We start from the raw sequence: 16,252 nt of genomic DNA, 5'->3' as shown, positions 1-16,252 counted from the left end.
GGAGTGGGGTTTGGGGAGCGGATGGGGGGCTGCTGACGTATTACTGGGGCTCTTTGGCAACGTACGTTGGTAAATTCTGGCTCCTTCTCAGGCTCCGGTTGGCCCCCCCGGTCTAATGGATGAACCGAGGAGGTGGTGGAATCCGTCTCATTGTCTAATCTGGTCTTAAAACCCCCCAACGCCTCTCAGGGATGGTCTTGCTTTATTTGGTCCTGCCTCGGTGTTGGGGGCTGGGCCAGATGACCTCTTGAGGCCTTTCCCATCCTCCCATTTCGGAGCCTGTCTTGGGGGTGGGGATGGACACAAGGCTAGACGAGTGCTCTGCGGGTAAATGGGTTTTTAACGTAACTGAGGCAGAGAGAGGTTTCGTCCGGGGCGAGTTCCGGCACCCACCACAACAACGATCCTTTGACAGACGGACCCTTGCCCAGCGCCTCGGGGCTGGCCCCAGGTATTCACCAGCTTGTCAGCTCTCGCCGGCTTATCAGCCCTTGCACAACCCCGGGTGTGCCCCCGCCGGGCCCAGCGCCCGCGTGACGGACGCCCCGCGGGATCTCAGCTGTCGGCCAGCGTTCTCTTCCTCGCCCGCCTGGTTCCCGAGGAGAGCTGGACCCCTGCACCCTAAAGCTGCTCAGGGTGGAGGCCCCTGAGAAGACCTGCACTCCTTCCCCAGCCCCTTGGGGGGCCTGCCTGCTGGTGGCTGCACCCTGGGAGGTGGGGCTGGGCTTCGGGCCACGCCGTGCTGCTCTGGGCCGAGCCCTGCCGTGGGGCAGGGCTGGGAGTTAGGGCTCCCTAGACCCGCTGGGAAGTCAGCACCCCACATGGTGAGAGCCCCCTTTTCCTGCATGCACTGGGGGGTTATCCCACTTGGGGGGGGGGTCACCCCGCAGTGTGGGGGGAGGGGAGGTGCCCCGTGGAGGGGGTTATTTACCCCACACTTGGGGTGCTGTGTGTGTGTGTGTGTGGGGGGGTATTTGCCCCCCCTCGGGACGGCCCGCATGAAGGGTCTCTGGCTGGCCCCGCCCCGGGCAGGCTAGGCCCCGCCCCGGGCAGGCTAAGCCCCGCCCCCGGCTCGGGGACTACATCTCCCAGCAGCCCCCGGGCCCGCGCAGGCGCAGTGCCGGCCTGGCGCGCACGCCGCGGTCCCGGCATGGCGGAGCCGGAGGCCTCGCAGCCCGGCCGGACCCCGCCGCCCCCCCCGGCCGCGCCCGGCTCCGGCCCGGGCCCCGCCGCCGGCTCCAGCGACCCGGCCCGGCCCGGGCTGAGCCAGCAGCAGCGCGCGAGTCAGCGCAAGGCCCAGGTGCGGGGCTTCCCGCGGGCCAAGAAGCTGGAGAAGCTGGGGGTGTTCTCGGCCTGCAAGGTGCGGGGGGGCCCGGGGGGGGCCTGGGGGTGCGGGGGGGGCTGGGGGTGTTCTCGGCCTGCAAGGTGCGGGGGGCCCTAGGGGGGGCTGGGGGGCGCAGGGGGGCTGGGGATGTTCTCGGCCTGCAAGGTGCGGGGGGCCCTAGGGGGGGCTGGGGGGCTGGGGGGGCTGGGGGTGTTCTCGGCCTGCAAGGTGCGGGGGGGCCCGGGGGGGGCTGGAGGTGTTCTCGGCCTGCAAGGTGCGGGGGGCCCTAGGGGGGGCTGGGGGGCGCAGGGGGGCTGGGGGTGTTCTCGGCCTGCAAGGTGCGGGGGGCCCTAGGGGGGGCTGGGGGGCGCAGGGGGGCTGGGGATGTTCTCGGCCTGCAAGGTGCGGGGGGCCCTAGGGGGGGCTGGGGGGCTGGGGGGGCTGGGGGTGTTCTCGGCCTGCAAGGTGCGGGGGGGCCCGGGGGGGGCTGGAGGTGTTCTCGGCCTGCAAGGTGCGGGGGGCCCTAGGGGGGGCTGGGGGGCGCAGGGGGGCTGGGGGTGTTCTCGGCCTGCAAGGTGCGGGGGGCCCTAGGGGGGGCTGGGGGGCTGGGGGGGCTGGGGATGTTCTCGGCCTGCAAGGTGCGGGGGGCCCTAGGGGGGGCTGGGGGGCTGGGGGGGCTGGGGATGTTCTCGGCCTGCAAGGTGCGGGGGGCCCTAGGGGGGGCTGGGGGGCTGGGGGGGCTGGGGGTGTTCTCGGCCTGCAAGGTGCGGGGGGCCCTAGGGGGGGCTGGGGGGCGCAGGGGGGCTGGGGGTGTTCTCGGCCTGCAAGGTGCGGGGGGGGCCTGGGGGGGCTGGGGGTGTTCTCGGCCTGCAAGGTGCGGGGGGGGCCCTGGGGGTGCGGGGGGGGGCTGGGGGTGTTCTTGGCCTGCAAGGTGCGGGGGGAGGTCGGGGGGGGGGGGGGGCGTTCTTGGCCTGCAAGGTGCCGGGGGGCTGGGGAGGGCCAGGCATGGGGAGCTGATTCGGGGTGGGGGGAGAAGCTGGGGGAGATGCCCGGCGCAGAGGGGGATGTGGCCAGTCGGGGTCTCATTGCCTGGTGGGGTGGGGGGAGCCGGGAGCTGCTTTTTCCAGCCTTCGGCAGCGACATCATCATCATCATTCCCCCCCCCCCCCCCCCAATGGCCGCAGGTCCCGGCTGGGGTTCCTTGTGCACCAGCTGTCTCCGGGCCTGAGGAGCTGAGCGATCCCAGCCTGTCCCCTGGGGCCGGCAGGCTGCACGGGAGCCCCCCACGCCTTGTGCGGTGGGGTGCTGTCTGTGGCACCTTCCCTGGCTGTTCCACCCCTCTGGGGTGGCACGGAATGGGGAAGGGAAAGGGCAGGGCCGGTCCTTGGGGTGCGGTCCAGGCCCCCGCACCGATCGCCTGTCTGTCCCTGGCGTAGGCCAACGATGCCTGCAAGTGCAACGGCTGGAAGAACCCCAACCCGCCCACTGCCCCCCGCATGGACCTGCAGCAGCCCGTGACCAACCTGAGCGAGCTGTGCCGTAGCTGTGGACACGCCCTAGGTAAGGCCTTCCGGCGCCTGCCCCCGGCACGGGGACCCAGGGCGGGGCAAGGGCTGGGAGCGCGCCGGGCTCTGCCCTGGTGGGACTGTCAGAACAGGTCGGGGCCGCATTTAGTGCGGCGCATGCCTTCGAGGCCCCCTGGCAACGCCGGGCGATGCCCTGTGGCCGGTGCCAGGGTGTCACCACCTAAGCCTGCCCGTCTTCTTCGCTGCTCCCCCGTCCAGCTGACCATGTGTCCCACCTGGAGAACGTCTCGGAAGAGGAGATCAACCGGCTGCTGGGGATGGTGGTGGACGTGGAAAATCTCTTTATGTCGGTCCACAAAGAGGAGGACACGGACACCAAGCAAGTGTACTTCTACCTCTTCAAGGTACGGTGGGGGAGCAGCGGCTTCGCTCTGCCTTTGAGCCGCAAGCCCGGCCTCCAGGACAGCAGCTGAGCCGATGCTTTAATGTCCTGGCACGGTCGTGTTGGGGGCCCCGGAGGGCGGCAGTTCTGACCCTGCCGTGCTGGGACCCTGCTCTTGTTCGGCAGGATGGGCTGGCTGTTCCTGCCCACCTGACACTGGTTCCACCTCAGTGTAGCCACTGCAAAGGCTTCCTGTTTCCAGCCTAAAATCTGGCACATCTCTGCCTGCCTCTGGTCTGGCTGCTGTTCCGTGCAGTTACTTTCCAGGGCACGCTTGGTTGAAGTCAGCTCTGAGGCGGGGATTCCGCTTTGTCCCATGGGCGCCCCAATTCGTTCCTGCCCCATGCCCAGAAGCGTTTACAATCCTTCTCAGCTATAGTATCACCAGGCTATCCTCAAGGCAGGCGTCCTCTTGGCCTCAGGGCTGCGCCTTTCTGGAGGGAGTGCTCATTCTTCCACCTTGGATAAATGGGATCAGGGTAGCTGGAGAGTTCATTCCTTTCCTGGGGAAACGGTCTGCACGTGTTATCCACTGACACTACATCTGATTTGTGTAGGACCTAAAGTAACTATTCCGTTTGTATACATCCTGCCTGTCAGGAACTCCGAATTCCTGACACCTCCGTGGCTATGTGTTCTGGTGGGCTCAGAAGCCCCCAGTGCCCCTGTTCTTGAGCGAGGAATGCTAGTTCATTGTCATACGAGACTGAAAGAGCCACTCCTCTCCTAACCTGCGTCTTGCCTAAAATTCCTGGAGTCCTAGCTGACCTCTGCTCCTTTATTGATGCTGTGAACTGTTCACCAGGCTGAGGTGCTGCTGGCGAGATGTGGGAAGGAGCAGCAGACGGATTACATGAGAAGTGGGGGAGAGTCTGTGTGTAGTCTCCATTAGGCCTGGGAATAACGAGCCCATGTAGGGATCTAAGCCCAGTGAGCTGCTGATTTATTACGATGGTTCTCAACCAGGGGTACATACTCCAAGAGTACGCAGAGATCTTCGTACCAGGGGGTCCATCAACTTACCTAGATATTTGCCTAGTTTTACAACAGCCTAGACAAAAAGCACTAGCAAAGTCAGTACAAAGTAATACGTCATACAGTGACTTGTTTATACGGCTCTAGATGCTGTATACTAAAATGTAAGCACAATATTTATATTCCGGGTGCTTTATTTTATAATTATATGGTAGAAATGAGAAAACAAGCCATTGGTCGGTAGGAGTGCCCTGTGACGCTCTCGTGGTTTTATGTCTGATTTTGTAAGCAAGTAGTTTTTAAGTGAGATGGAACGGGGTACCCCAGCCTCCTGAAATGGGTTCCACTGTCTGGAAAGGCTGAGCACCAGCGATTTATTCTATGTCTGGCAACCTGCTTCAGGCAACCCAACTGCAAGACTGGCTTGAAAGCAGACGCTTTGCTGGAAACCAGATGTTGTCCTGCCACCCCCGTCCCGAGCTGAACCCCCTGGGAGAATACATTGCGAGGGAAGGAGTGGACAGATTCCCAAGTGGTGTAAATCAACACAGCCCATTAAAGGCACCAGTGTGGCACCATTCAAGCCAGCTGGGGATCTGGCCGGCTGCTCCTGGCCTGTCTTGTAATGGTCACAGCTTTCTGTGGCTGCTGTAAGCCTTGCCTCTTTCCGGTCTCTGGTGTGACACGTCCCCCTTGTCTCCCCAGCTGCTGAGGAAATGCATCCTGCAGATGAGCCGTCCTGTTGTAGAAGGGTCCCTTGGCAGCCCCCCCTTTGAGAAGCCGAACATCGAGCAGGTAACCCCAGCGCTCCATAGCGGCCGTCCATTGTCACGGTGACCGCAAAGCCCGGTGCACCCTCTGCTGTAACATGCAGCTGTCTCTGAGCTAACGTGTCTGCCTGGACGCCCCCGGCGGGGGGAGAGGTGCTGGTGTCTTCCGATGACCCTCTCTCAAACCTGATCTTATGGCTTTTAGCTTCCTGGCGTCCCCTGCCCCAATAATTCTTGTATAACTGGGAGACGTTCCCTGCAACTGGCTGACTTGTTATCCACCCAGGGTCTGACATGGACGCGTCACTGTACGTCTGGGTGCCTCAGTAGCAAACCAAGCCGCATGTTAGCGCTGGTCCGAGGAAATCCGTCCCCGTGGGCCAGTGCTGGGCGCGTTTGTTTCTCGTGGAGGTCTCCCGCCCTGACCCTGGAAGTGGTAGATCTTCGTAAGTCAGAGGGCAGGGGTGGGGAGGGCTCTGGTGGAGCTTGAGGGACAGGGCAGGAATTGCCAGGCGGGGTCAGACCAGGCTCCGTCTTGCCCAGTGTCGTGTCTCCAGGCTTCAGCCAGTGCATCTCCGAGCCACGCCACTCGGCTGCTCTGGTCTGTACCCTCATGTGCCCCCAATATTCCAGTCTGGGCTCCCTGCTGCCGCCCCTCGGTCCCAGCCCTGAGTCTCTCCGATAGAAGCTGCCAGCTTTAGCAAACGGGTCAGTGAGGATCTTGTAGTGTTGATGAACGACCTGGGAATTCTTGGAGAATCCACCCATGCTCATCCCACTACACCTGCTCCATAACTGGACCCGGGTCTCGGCTGCTCCATTCCACAGCTCCTGCAGCTCCTCGGCTGCGTTAACCTCGTGCACCCCCCCTCCGCCAGCCCTGCGTTGATTGCGCAGAGCCAGCTCTGTGTCGGCTGCTGTGCGACAAAGCCCACCGCAGCTGGGGCCTGCCTTCCCCTCCCCTGACGCTCTGCGGGCGCTCTGCCCCCACAGGGAGTCTTCAACTTCGTCCAGTACAAGTTCAGCCACCTGCCCCCCAAGGAGCGTCAGACCATGTACGAGCTCTCCAAGATGTTCCTGCTCTGCCTCAACTACTGGAAGCTGGAGACGCCCTCCCAGTTCCGGCAGCGCTCGCAGAATGACGACGTGGCCACCTACAAAGTCAACTACACCCGGTGAGCGCTGGGGAGAGGCGCTGGTGCAGACCCCGTCCCAGCGCAGTGCTCCCCGACAGTCCATCGCCTGCTTTGCTAACGGGGCTTTAGCTTGTGCCCAGCCCCCAGGTCTGGGGGAGCCCTGCCTGTGTCTCCCCTCATTTCACGTCCCCATTGAGGGGATCTGGGCTCACCCTCCTCTCCTGAGCTGCCACGCGCTCTCTGGTCCTGATCTCTCCCGCCGCGCTTCCCGCTGAATTCGCAGACCTGGAGGTCCTGAGCCTGCTGCTCTTAAGCGTGCCCAGCGCCTGCTGCATCCCCGGAGTGCCACCCGCAGGTGCCTCTGCCCCCCGGCGGCTCAGCGAGGTGCACCCTGGCATGCGCTGACTGCACATGCTTGTGCCGCTGAAGGGCCTGCAGCTCTGCTGGGCAACTTGTCAGTGGGCTAATGCACTTCGCAGCTTGCATTTGGGCCGGGCCAGCGGGTGGGGTTGTGGGCCCGGCAGGTGGGGTTGTGGGTCCTCGTGATGGTTCAGTGCCATGAAGCCAGCGTGCTGTGCCCCGGCTGGCTTGGAGAGACAGCGTCTCTCTGTGCCCCGCACTCTGCTGGGAAATGTCCCCTATCTTGACTATCCCATTGCCCCTCCATTCCCGATAAGATGCAGCTGCTGTGATTTGCATCCCAGCCCGTGGCTGCAACCCCAGTCCTAACGCCAGCCCCTTGGGGGCTGGTACCAGCGTCCAGGAGTGGGCAGGTCCCTGGGAGTTGCCCCCTTTCTCCCCTCAGCTGGCTGTGTTACTGCCACGTGCCCCAGAGCTGCGACAGCCTCCCCCGCTATGAGACCACCCACGTCTTCGGGCGCAGCCTGCTCAAGTCCATTTTCACCGTCACCCGCCGGCAGCTGCTGGAGAAGTTCCGGGTGGAGAAGGACAAGCTGGTGCCGGAGAAGCGGACACTCATCCTCACCCATTTCCCCAAGTAGGTGGGCTGGCTCCCAGGGAGTGGGGCTGGCTCCCAGGGAGTCGCGAACCCAGAGGTGGCTGTGATGGGTGGGTCACGTCTGGTCTCTGCGTACCTGGGCCCAGCTTGCTGGGTGAGGCTCCTCCCCATGGGGTACCTGCCCCGTTAATCTGGGTGGCCACGTGTGGCCCCACACTTCCCCCCCATGCTGCTCATGGTTGGCAGCTCTGATGTGGCCGTGCCACTAACCTGCTGGCTAACATGCCCTGTCGCCCGCCCTGGCCAGGTTTCTGTCCATGCTGGAAGAGGAGATCTACGGGGAGAACTCGCCCATCTGGGAATCTGACTTCACCATGCCGGCCACAGAAGGTGCCCAGCTGGTCCCACGCCCAGGTACTTCGCTGGGGAGATGCCTGGGAGTGATTGAGCTCATGCCATGCCGGCTCCGTTGCAAGCCCGTGCTTTCCTCGGCCTGGTGGTGTGGGCCGCGGAGGGCCAGTGCAAACGCCTCCTGTCCGGGGCCACGTGGGCACCGACCCCGGGGCAGGGGGCTGTGGGCCAGTGGGTTCGGCGCGTGAAAGGCTCCGTTCTCGTTCCCAGCAGCCGTCAGCACCGTCGCCGTGCCCAGCACCCCGATCTTCAGCAAGAAGCTCGGCAGCAGCAGCTCCTTGTCCTCCATGAGCCTGGATGCCAGCACGGCAGAGCCCGTGCCAGGTAACGCCGGCTCCAGCCCTGCACTGTCCCCCGCAGTGGGTGCGGGGAGGGGCTGAGACGGCCCTGGGACCCTGCCCAGTGGCACAAGCCTTTATGGCCCCGGCGCCTCTGGGACTGTGTGCGCCCCGTGCCGGGGGCTCGTGCCCGAGGACGCAGCGCCCTGGGAGGGGTCGGCCTCCGGCCAGCACCACCTGCCCTGGAGTGAAAGGGGCAAAGTGCTGCCAGACCAGAGTGGTCCGCAGTGAACCCTTGAGAGTCCATGGGGCTGCTTGGGTCTCCAGTGTGGGCTGGGGGAGGGATCTCAGGTTCCAGGGGGTGGAAGGGTCTGTGGAGATGGTGGGGTAGGGGGAGGGGGCTGCCCTTGCGATACGTGAGGACGGTGGATGCGCAAGTGGATCGTCGTCAGCCAGCTTGGGAAGAGCCTGCGCCCGCCGTTCCCTGTAACCCTGGCGCCCGTCGGCCACGAGCCGTTCAGCTCAAAGGTGGGGGAATGAAAGAACAGCCTTTAGACCCCTCGTCTGCCGCCCGCCCCCCGAGCACAGACTGCCTGGGACGGGCCGTGCCCAATTCCCTGGCAGGCAGCGCCACCCAGGAAGCCATGGAGCACCCGGTTGGCCTGGCCTGGCCCTGTAGGTGGCCGAGAGGGGAAGCCCCCTGCGGGGTGACGGCAAGGCCTCCCAGCCATGCTCGTGCCCCAGCAGCACCGGTTCCCGCGGGCCCCAGCCCTGGCGAGGCCTGGCTGCTGCTGCTGCAGGGTCCGAATGCGCCCGCTGCCGGCTCCCTTGCGCTGTGGCTCGGCGGGAGGCGGCGTCCTGAGCCACATCGGGTGGGAGATGCAGGGAAGCGAGTGGCCCGTGGCCTGGCCCCGGCGTGACCGTCCTCTGCCGCCCGAGCAGGCGAGAAGCGGAAGCTGCCCGAGAGCCTGACGCTGGAGGACGCCAAGCGGATCCGGGTCATGGGCGACATCCCCATGGAGCTGGTCAACGAGGTGATGCTGACCATCACGGACCCGGCTGCCATGCTGGGCCCGGAGGTACGGGGTAGGGAGCAGGGCAGAGAGCTGCATTAGTGGGGCCAGGGTTGCTGGCGACAGTAGGAGCTGCCAGCCCTTCGGAGCAGCTGTGCCAGACCTTGGCTGGCGCCTGCTCTGACCCCGTGCCGGGGCCTGGCGTGACTCTGTTGTGGGGGAGGGGATGGAGCGGGCAGCAGCCAAGGAGGAATCCAGTGCCAGCTGCAGGAGGACATGAGCCCCGCTATACCCTGGGAAGCCTATTCCCCTGGGCTGGCTCCCGGCTGGGCGTCAGTGGGCCGGGGGGGGTTGGGTAGGTGGGCAGGGCTTTGTCCCTTACCCCCCGCTCCGCCCCCCAGACCAGCCTGCTGTCGGCCAACGCGGCGCGGGACGAGACGGCACGGCTAGAGGAGAGACGCGGCATCATCGAGTTCCACGTCATCGGCAATGCGCTCTCGCAGAAATCCAACAAGCGGATCCTGATGTGGCTGGTGGGGCTGCAGAATGTCTTCTCCCATCAGCTGCCCCGCATGCCCAAGGAGTACATCACCCGCCTCGTCTTCGACCCGTACGTGGGGGGGGCTCTGGGGAGCCAGGCGCAGGCTCCGGGGTGGGGGGCGGGGGGGGGTCCGCTCTGGAGAGCCGGGCGCAGGCTCCGTCGCGGTCCTGGCTCATGCAGGAAATGGAGAGCCCCAGTTCGGTCCCTGCGTCCTGGCTGCTCCAGAGGCCTAGGCCCAGCACGACCCCAGCAGCTGTGGGGTGGGGGAACGGTCTGGACCCCCAAGCCAGGCTGACATTGCGGCCCAGATTCTTCCCCAGTCCCATCCTGTTAACTCCAACGGGGCAACTGCTGTCTGAGCTGCAACCTCCTCCCCACCCCCCCACCCCCGCTGCTGCAGCGACTCGCCGGGGGCAGGATGGTGCATTGAGGCTGCCCCCCACCCCCCTGTAACTTTGGCTGTGCCTCCCCTGGCAGCAAACACAAGACCCTGGCTCTGATCAAGGACGGCCGGGTGATCGGGGGCATCTGCTTCCGGATGTTCCCCACCCAGGGCTTCACGGAGATTGTCTTCTGTGCTGTCACCTCCAACGAGCAAGTGAAGGTGAAGGGAAAACTACACTCACCGGGGGGGTGAATGAGAGAGAACAGTGGGGAGCTGCACGTTGGGATTGGGGAGCCCAGGGCAGGGATAGCTGTGGGTCGGGAGGGAGGGGCACCGGCAGGGCTTGTGGTAGCCCAGGGCAAGGATAGTGGGGGGCTGCAGGTCAGGAGTGAGGGGCACCGGCAGGGCTGGGGGAGCCCAGGGCATGGCCAGCAGGTTGGGATTGGGGGGTGCTGCAGAGGGGTTTGGGTGGGGAACCCAGGCGTAGATAGCAGGGGGGAGGCTGCAGGCCATGGCTCTGGGGCTAGCTGCGAGGGAGGCAGGAGCTGATGCTTTGCCCCGGCCCTGGTGAGCGCAGCCTTGTGGACGGCGGAATGTGCCCCGAGGCCGGGCCGGGGACCATGTTTAACGCTGGCTGTTCCTGCGGCCGAGCAATCGCTCTGCTGGGGTCTGTTCCCCCAACATGTCCCGGGGCAGGGCCAGCCTGGGGCATCTTCCCCCCAAGCCCTCTCGGAGACGCTGAGACCCACCTGCCCTGGTGACCCGGGGTCTCACCTGATGGGCGTCTGTCTGCCTGCCTGCCAGGGGTACGGGACGCACCTGATGAACCACCTGAAGGAGTATCACATCAAGCACAACATCCTCTACTTCCTGACCTACGCCGACGAGTACGCCATCGGCTACTTCAAGAAGCAGGTCTGGGCCCCTGGCGCCGCCGGCCCTCGCCCACCTAGGGGAGTGTCCTAATCCCCCCGCCCCCCGGTGTGGCTCGCTCGCTCTCACAACCCCCCTTCCTCTCCAGGGCTTCTCCAAGGACATCAAAGTGCCCAAGGGCCGCTACCTGGGCTACATCAAGGACTACGAAGGGGCGACGCTGATGGAGTGCGAGCTCAACCCCCGCATCCCCTACACCGAGCTCTCGCACATCATCAAGAAGCAGAAGGAGGTATCTCCTGGGCGGGGGGCCTGGCTTCTTGCCCCCGCCACGCCCGCGCACCCGCAACACCTTGAATGCTCTTGATGCTAGTGCAGGGAAAGGGCATCGCTGCCAGCCCAGGAGGCCGCTGTCCTGTGAGCACCCCTCTCGGGCAGCGTCTCCATGGCCCAGGCAGCTCCCAGCAGGGCTTTGCCATGTGCGTGCTAGTCACAGGCCAGCGTCCGGCCGCGACGCAGCATCCGCCTCGGGCAGACCCAGACCCGCCCCCCCGGAGCTGCTGCCTGCCTCCGGCTCGCCCTGGGCAAGCCCTGCTTCCAGCCCTGCTGGCCTGTGCCCCTGGCCGCTAGGCAGCCTTGAGGGCAGTGGCTGCCCCATCCTGTGGGCACAGCCCTGCGCCCGGCTCCCCCGCCAAGGCCCGAGGGTGAGGGGAGCAGGCCGGGACCAGCCAGACTCTGCCCTCGCCAGGCCTTCCCCCGCTCGCTCCCAGCTGGCCTCTCCCGCTGCAGATCATCAAGAAGCTGATCGAGAGGAAGCAGGCGCAGATCCGCAAGGTCTACCCGGGCCTGACCTGCTTCAAGGAGGGCGTGCGGCAAATCCCTGTCGAGAGCATCCCTGGAATCCGTAAGTTTGGGCCCCAAACATCTGCAGCCCGGGCTTTGCCTGCTCCAGCAGCAGGGAAGGGCTCTGACGGCTACCCCCGGCCACGGCGGCTGTAGCTACCCACCTGGCGCCTGTGCTCGCACCACCGCTGCACCTGTAGGCCCAGCCGGTGTCCGCTTGCAAATGGTCTCGGCTGTGGCCAGGCTGTGCCACGGCACGGTCCCCCACTGCAGCGTGCAGCATCCCAATGGCCCCTGTCCTGGGGGGCGAGGCTGGGCAGCGGCTGACTCCTTCCTTAATACAGTAACAAGAGCAGGAGCCTCAGGAGAGAGCAGAGGGGTTGAATGGCTCTGCAGCCGGGCGCCTGGCAGTGGCTCTGATCTGTGCACTTGGACAGGAGCACAGCTGGCATCCCAGCCTTGGCTCTGCAGGACTGTACAGCTCCCGGCACGTCTCGGTGGAGCAGTGCATTCCGGGGGCAGCGGAGGGGGTGGTCGTGCCCCTCCCAGCCAGGTTTTGGAGGGCTGGGTCGGGCAGTTCGGGGGTCACGGAGGCAGAGTGCTACCCAGGGATGGCGCTTGGGGAGGGGATTGGGACGCGGTCGATGGCGTGTGAGTGAACGCCTCTTCCTGCGTTCCAGGAGACACGGGATGGCGGCCGCTGGGGAAGGAGAAAGGGTAAGTGCTGTTCCCAGCCCCGCGTCTGTCGCTGCTGGCCTGGGGAGCTCACCAGGGGTACTGAGTGGGGGGAGCAGTGGCGCCGGTTTGATATCTTACCCCTGTCAGCAGCCTGGGCCAAAAGGAGCGATTGCCGGAGGGCCCTGGTGCTGTCTCCCTGGCCTGGAAGACAATGCAGGGATGGCACGTGGCTGCAATCCATTCTCACCACCCCGGCAGGGGACCCCAGGCTGTCAGATCTCAGGGCAGCAGCGTCCTTGGGGCATCTGGGCTGTAGCTGTGTGGGAGCAGCCGTGACACACGTGGTCTGAGTCTGGTCACGTTGCCTCAGGGATCCCTCGTGTGGCTCTGTCCCTGGCAGGCCGCTGCCCTCGGCACGGGGGCAGCATGTCCTGCTGCAGCAGAGTGCCCTAGAGCAGGCTGCCCAGGAGGGAGGACACGAGTCTCCCCGAAGCGGGAGGGCCAGGGGCTTGCCTAGCCATGAGAGCTCGGTGCCCGCTCACCTGCAGGTGCTGGGAGGGGACAAATGCAGTGGATGCTGACCTCATCTGACCCCTTCTCCTGCAGGAAGGAGCTCAAGGACCCAGACCAGCTGTACAACACCCTGAAAAACCTCCTGGCCCAAATCAAGGTGATGGCGCGTGGGGGGCATCTCCCCTGGGGTCTCACTCTGGGCACCGAGAGATGCTGGAGGCAAAGACTTTGTTGGGTATCGAGAGCTTCCATGGGTCCATTAGAGCCTCCATGCCCGGGCACACGCCAGTCGCCAACTGAGGGCTCCGGGCGGGTTCTCCCCGCACCATGGGGTTTCTGGCACCTTCCCCTGCCACAGCTGGGGCCAGCAGCCGGCGGAGAGGCACCTCGGCTGGTTCTGATCCATGGTCCCTGAGTCCAGGGCATCTCGCTCTGTCTGAGCTCCCTGTCCTCAGGGTGGGGGTCAGGAGCCAGGCACCTCCCAGGCCTGGTTCTGGAAGAGGGCGGTAGCGGGCTGGTTGTGCAGCGGGAGGGGTGTTCGATCTGTCCCCCATGCGTGAGGCTCTAACTGCCCCTCGCCCCCCACAGACCCACCCCAGTGCCTGGCCCTTCATGGAGCCCGTGAAGAAGTCAGAGGCCCCTGACTACTACGAGATCATTCGCTTCCCCATCGGTAGGTGGCCGATCTGCCCGAGGCCCGCGCCGCACGCCCGGCGGGGTGGGGGGTGGGGCGAGGCGAGCATGGGCTGCGTGGGGTATACAGTGGCAGTTGGGGGGGCAGGACTCCTGGGTCCTATTTCACCTCTGGTAGGGAAGTGAAATCTAAGTGAAATCTGGCTGGAGTAGGGCTGGGTTCTGCCCTCTCCTGTGGCAGGGGTACGTGGGGTTCTAGTGGCCAAGGCGGAGGTGGGGAGCCCTGACTCCTGGATTCTGTTCCTGGCTCTGTCACTGACTCACTGCGCCCCCATTTCCCCTCTGTGGGGCTGAGGACGCTGAGATCTGATGAGGGGTGAAGCACGGAGGGAGTAACCCAGCCAGCTGCTCGCTGGTCACTGCCCCTGTTTCCCCTCTGTGGGGCTGAGGGCGCTGGGATCTGACGGGGGGGAAGCACGGAGGGAGTAACCCAGCCAGCCGCTCGCTGGTCACTGCCCCCGTTTCCCCTCTGTGGGGCGGAGGGTGCTGGGATCTGATGGGGGGGGGGGGGAAGCACGGAGGGAGTAACCCAGCCAGCTGGTCGCTGCCCCCGTTTCCCCTCTGTGGGGCGGAGGGCGCTGGGATCTGACGGGGGGGAAGCATGGGGGGAGTAACCCAGCCAGCCGCTCGCTGGTCGCTGCCCCCGTTTCCCCTCTGTGGGGCGGAGGGCGCTGGGATCTGAGGGGGGGGAAGCACGGGGGGAGTAACCCAGCCAGCCACTCGCTGGTCGCTGCTCCCGTTTCCCCTCTGTGGGGCGGAGGGCGCTGGGATCTGACGGGGGGGAAGCACGGGGGGAGTAACCCGCTGCCCCCCGCAGACCTGAGGACCATGACGGAGCGTCTGAAGAACCGCTATTACGTCACCAAGAAGCTCTTCATCGCCGACCTGCAGCGCATCATCACCAACTGCCGGGAGTACAACCCCCCCGACAGCGACTACTGCAAGTGTGCCAACACCCTCGAGAAGTTCTTCTACTTCAAGCTCAAGGAGGCCGGGCTCATAGACAAGTAGGCACCTGGGGGGCCCTGGCCCTTCAGCGTCTCCTCCTGGCCTCGCGCTTCCCTTGTGCCTGGAGCTCCTGGCCGGGGCATCGCTCTCCCAGGAGGGTCTCCTGGGCTTCTCCGAGCCCGGATCAGGTGGGAGCGGGGCACGCATCGCTGCTGAACGGCCAGAGTGTGGGGCCAGCTCCCCTCCTGCTGCTGGGGGACGCCCTGGGACTCTGGCTTCTCTGCTGGCACTCGCTGGCTCACCACTGGCCTCTCCCCTTGGTGTCAGGGCTGCGTTAGCCACCGGGGCAGCAGCCAGGACCGGAGCGGCCCAGGGCCCCTCTGCAGCAGTCCAGGCAGCACTCAGCATGCGGGTGTCGCTGCACGAACTCGGAGGCAGGAGCCCCGGGGTGCTCTTGGCTCTGCAGTGGATTCAGCCGGGGCATGGACCTGCTGGGTTTGAAGTTCCAGCAGGGCAGCACTGGCTCCAGTGCTGGGCAGCCCCACCCTGGGCGAGCCGCACCGTGTGTCTCCGGCCTGGGGGTGCCCTAAGCCCCTGGGCTACGCACACGGTACGTCTTTGCTTTATGTGGCCGAGGCCCAGCCCCCACTCCCCCCTTGCATCTCCCATAACAACACTGCTCCTGCCGCAGCCTGGTGTGTTCCCTTCACCTCCTGTTCCCGCCCGCCCCTTTGCTCCCCATGGAGCATCCCTCCCTGCCACTCACTGCATGAATGTAAAATGGGGTCGGTGTTCTCCTCCCCTGCTGGCCAGAGGGCAGTGGGGACGGGAGCTGCCCCACTCTGGCCTTGCCTGGGTTCAGGGTCTCGGCTGCAGGCTGTGCGAGGTGGTCCGAGGGGTCTGTATCAGCTCTCAGCCATTCCTCCCCCAGCAGCTCGACCTGCGGCCGATGCTCTGTCCTGTCCTGCCCCTGGCGCTGCACGCTCCCCTGGGGCTGGGCCCTTGCCTGTGAGTCCTGCCCCAGCCCTGCTTCCCTGGGGTGAGCCATTCGGCTAGCGTGTTAGCCCCTGCTGCGGGCCCTCTGAGCTGCACCAGGTTCTGACCCCATCTCCCCTGCCTTGTGCTCCAGGGCTTCTCCCGGCTCCAGCTCCCTGAGCGCTGCACTCCTGCGCCATAGTCAGGGCTGCCTGGGGGAAAGCTTCCCACCATGGGCTCCTGCCCCTCCATTTCAGTGGCACTTGGGCTGCAGGCCCTGGGGCAGGGGAGGGTTCTCCAGTGTGGTGCATTTCCAAGGGGGGTGCAGTGGGGTGACAGCTCAGGGGAAATGGGTCCTAGGCTGGAGCCTTGCTGTGCAGGGGTGAACAGAGTGGTGAGCGGCTAAGCCATGACCCCTCCCTGCTCCTTCCTCTGCGGCCTGAACGGAGTCCCCTGGGCAAGGGAATGATGGGCCCTGAGGCTGCTTCTCCCTGCCTCACAGCTGGGTTACTGAGCTGTCCTGCAACCTCTCGGGGAACAGGAGCTTTCTGCCTCCCCTCCATGGCAGGGGCCCCTGAGTCCTGGCAGAGCGACAGGCCCCCGTGAAGTAAAGAGCTGTTGCCCTTTGGCTCATCGGTCACCTCCCTGTGGTACCAGCCCGTGTTGCTCCTGGCGGCCTGGCTGAAGTCACTAGTGACGCCGGCCGCGAAGCCTTCTCCCTGCAGAGGAACGGATGGAAGAGCAGCCAGGCCGGGGAAGCGTTTTGCCGTCATGTTCCCCCAGACTGGTCACTGTTGCCTTATTCCCACCGCGCGCTGGCCTGTCTCTCGTGTGCTGCCATGGGGCAACTGGTCCCGCTGCTAGGGGCCCTTCCCATCTCCCCATTTCACTTTTATTTTCCTTTATTTTATTTTTTTAAATAAATGTACGTGGCCCCCGTGAAGCACGTGTCTGTCTCCTGGTGTCCCGG

The 16,252-nt window shown here is 65.3% G+C and overlaps 1 protein-coding gene across 1 annotated transcript; it reads left to right on the top strand.

Moving 5' to 3' along the window:
* Positions 1-1,150: 1,150 nt before the first annotated feature.
* Positions 1,151-16,252, top strand: KAT2A (lysine acetyltransferase 2A). The gene is made up of 18 exons (XM_074940623.1): positions 1,151-1,360; positions 2,761-2,884; positions 3,109-3,254; positions 4,973-5,062; positions 6,031-6,212; positions 6,979-7,170; positions 7,439-7,545; positions 7,753-7,866; positions 8,763-8,899; positions 9,235-9,443; positions 9,852-9,978; positions 10,564-10,674; positions 10,781-10,924; positions 11,422-11,536; positions 12,156-12,192; positions 12,760-12,823; positions 13,255-13,339; positions 14,177-16,252. Exons 1-18 carry the CDS (start codon positions 1,151-1,153, stop codon positions 14,368-14,370), a joined length of 2,388 nt encoding a protein of 795 aa, XP_074796724.1. The 3' UTR covers positions 14,371-16,252.

This window comes from Natator depressus, chromosome 27, assembly GCF_965152275.1.
Source record: "Natator depressus isolate rNatDep1 chromosome 27, rNatDep2.hap1, whole genome shotgun sequence".
Taxonomy (NCBI): domain Eukaryota; kingdom Metazoa; phylum Chordata; order Testudines; family Cheloniidae; genus Natator; species Natator depressus.
The sequence above is the reverse complement of the archived record's forward strand: the minus strand, read 5'-3'. Positions and strand labels throughout refer to the sequence as shown.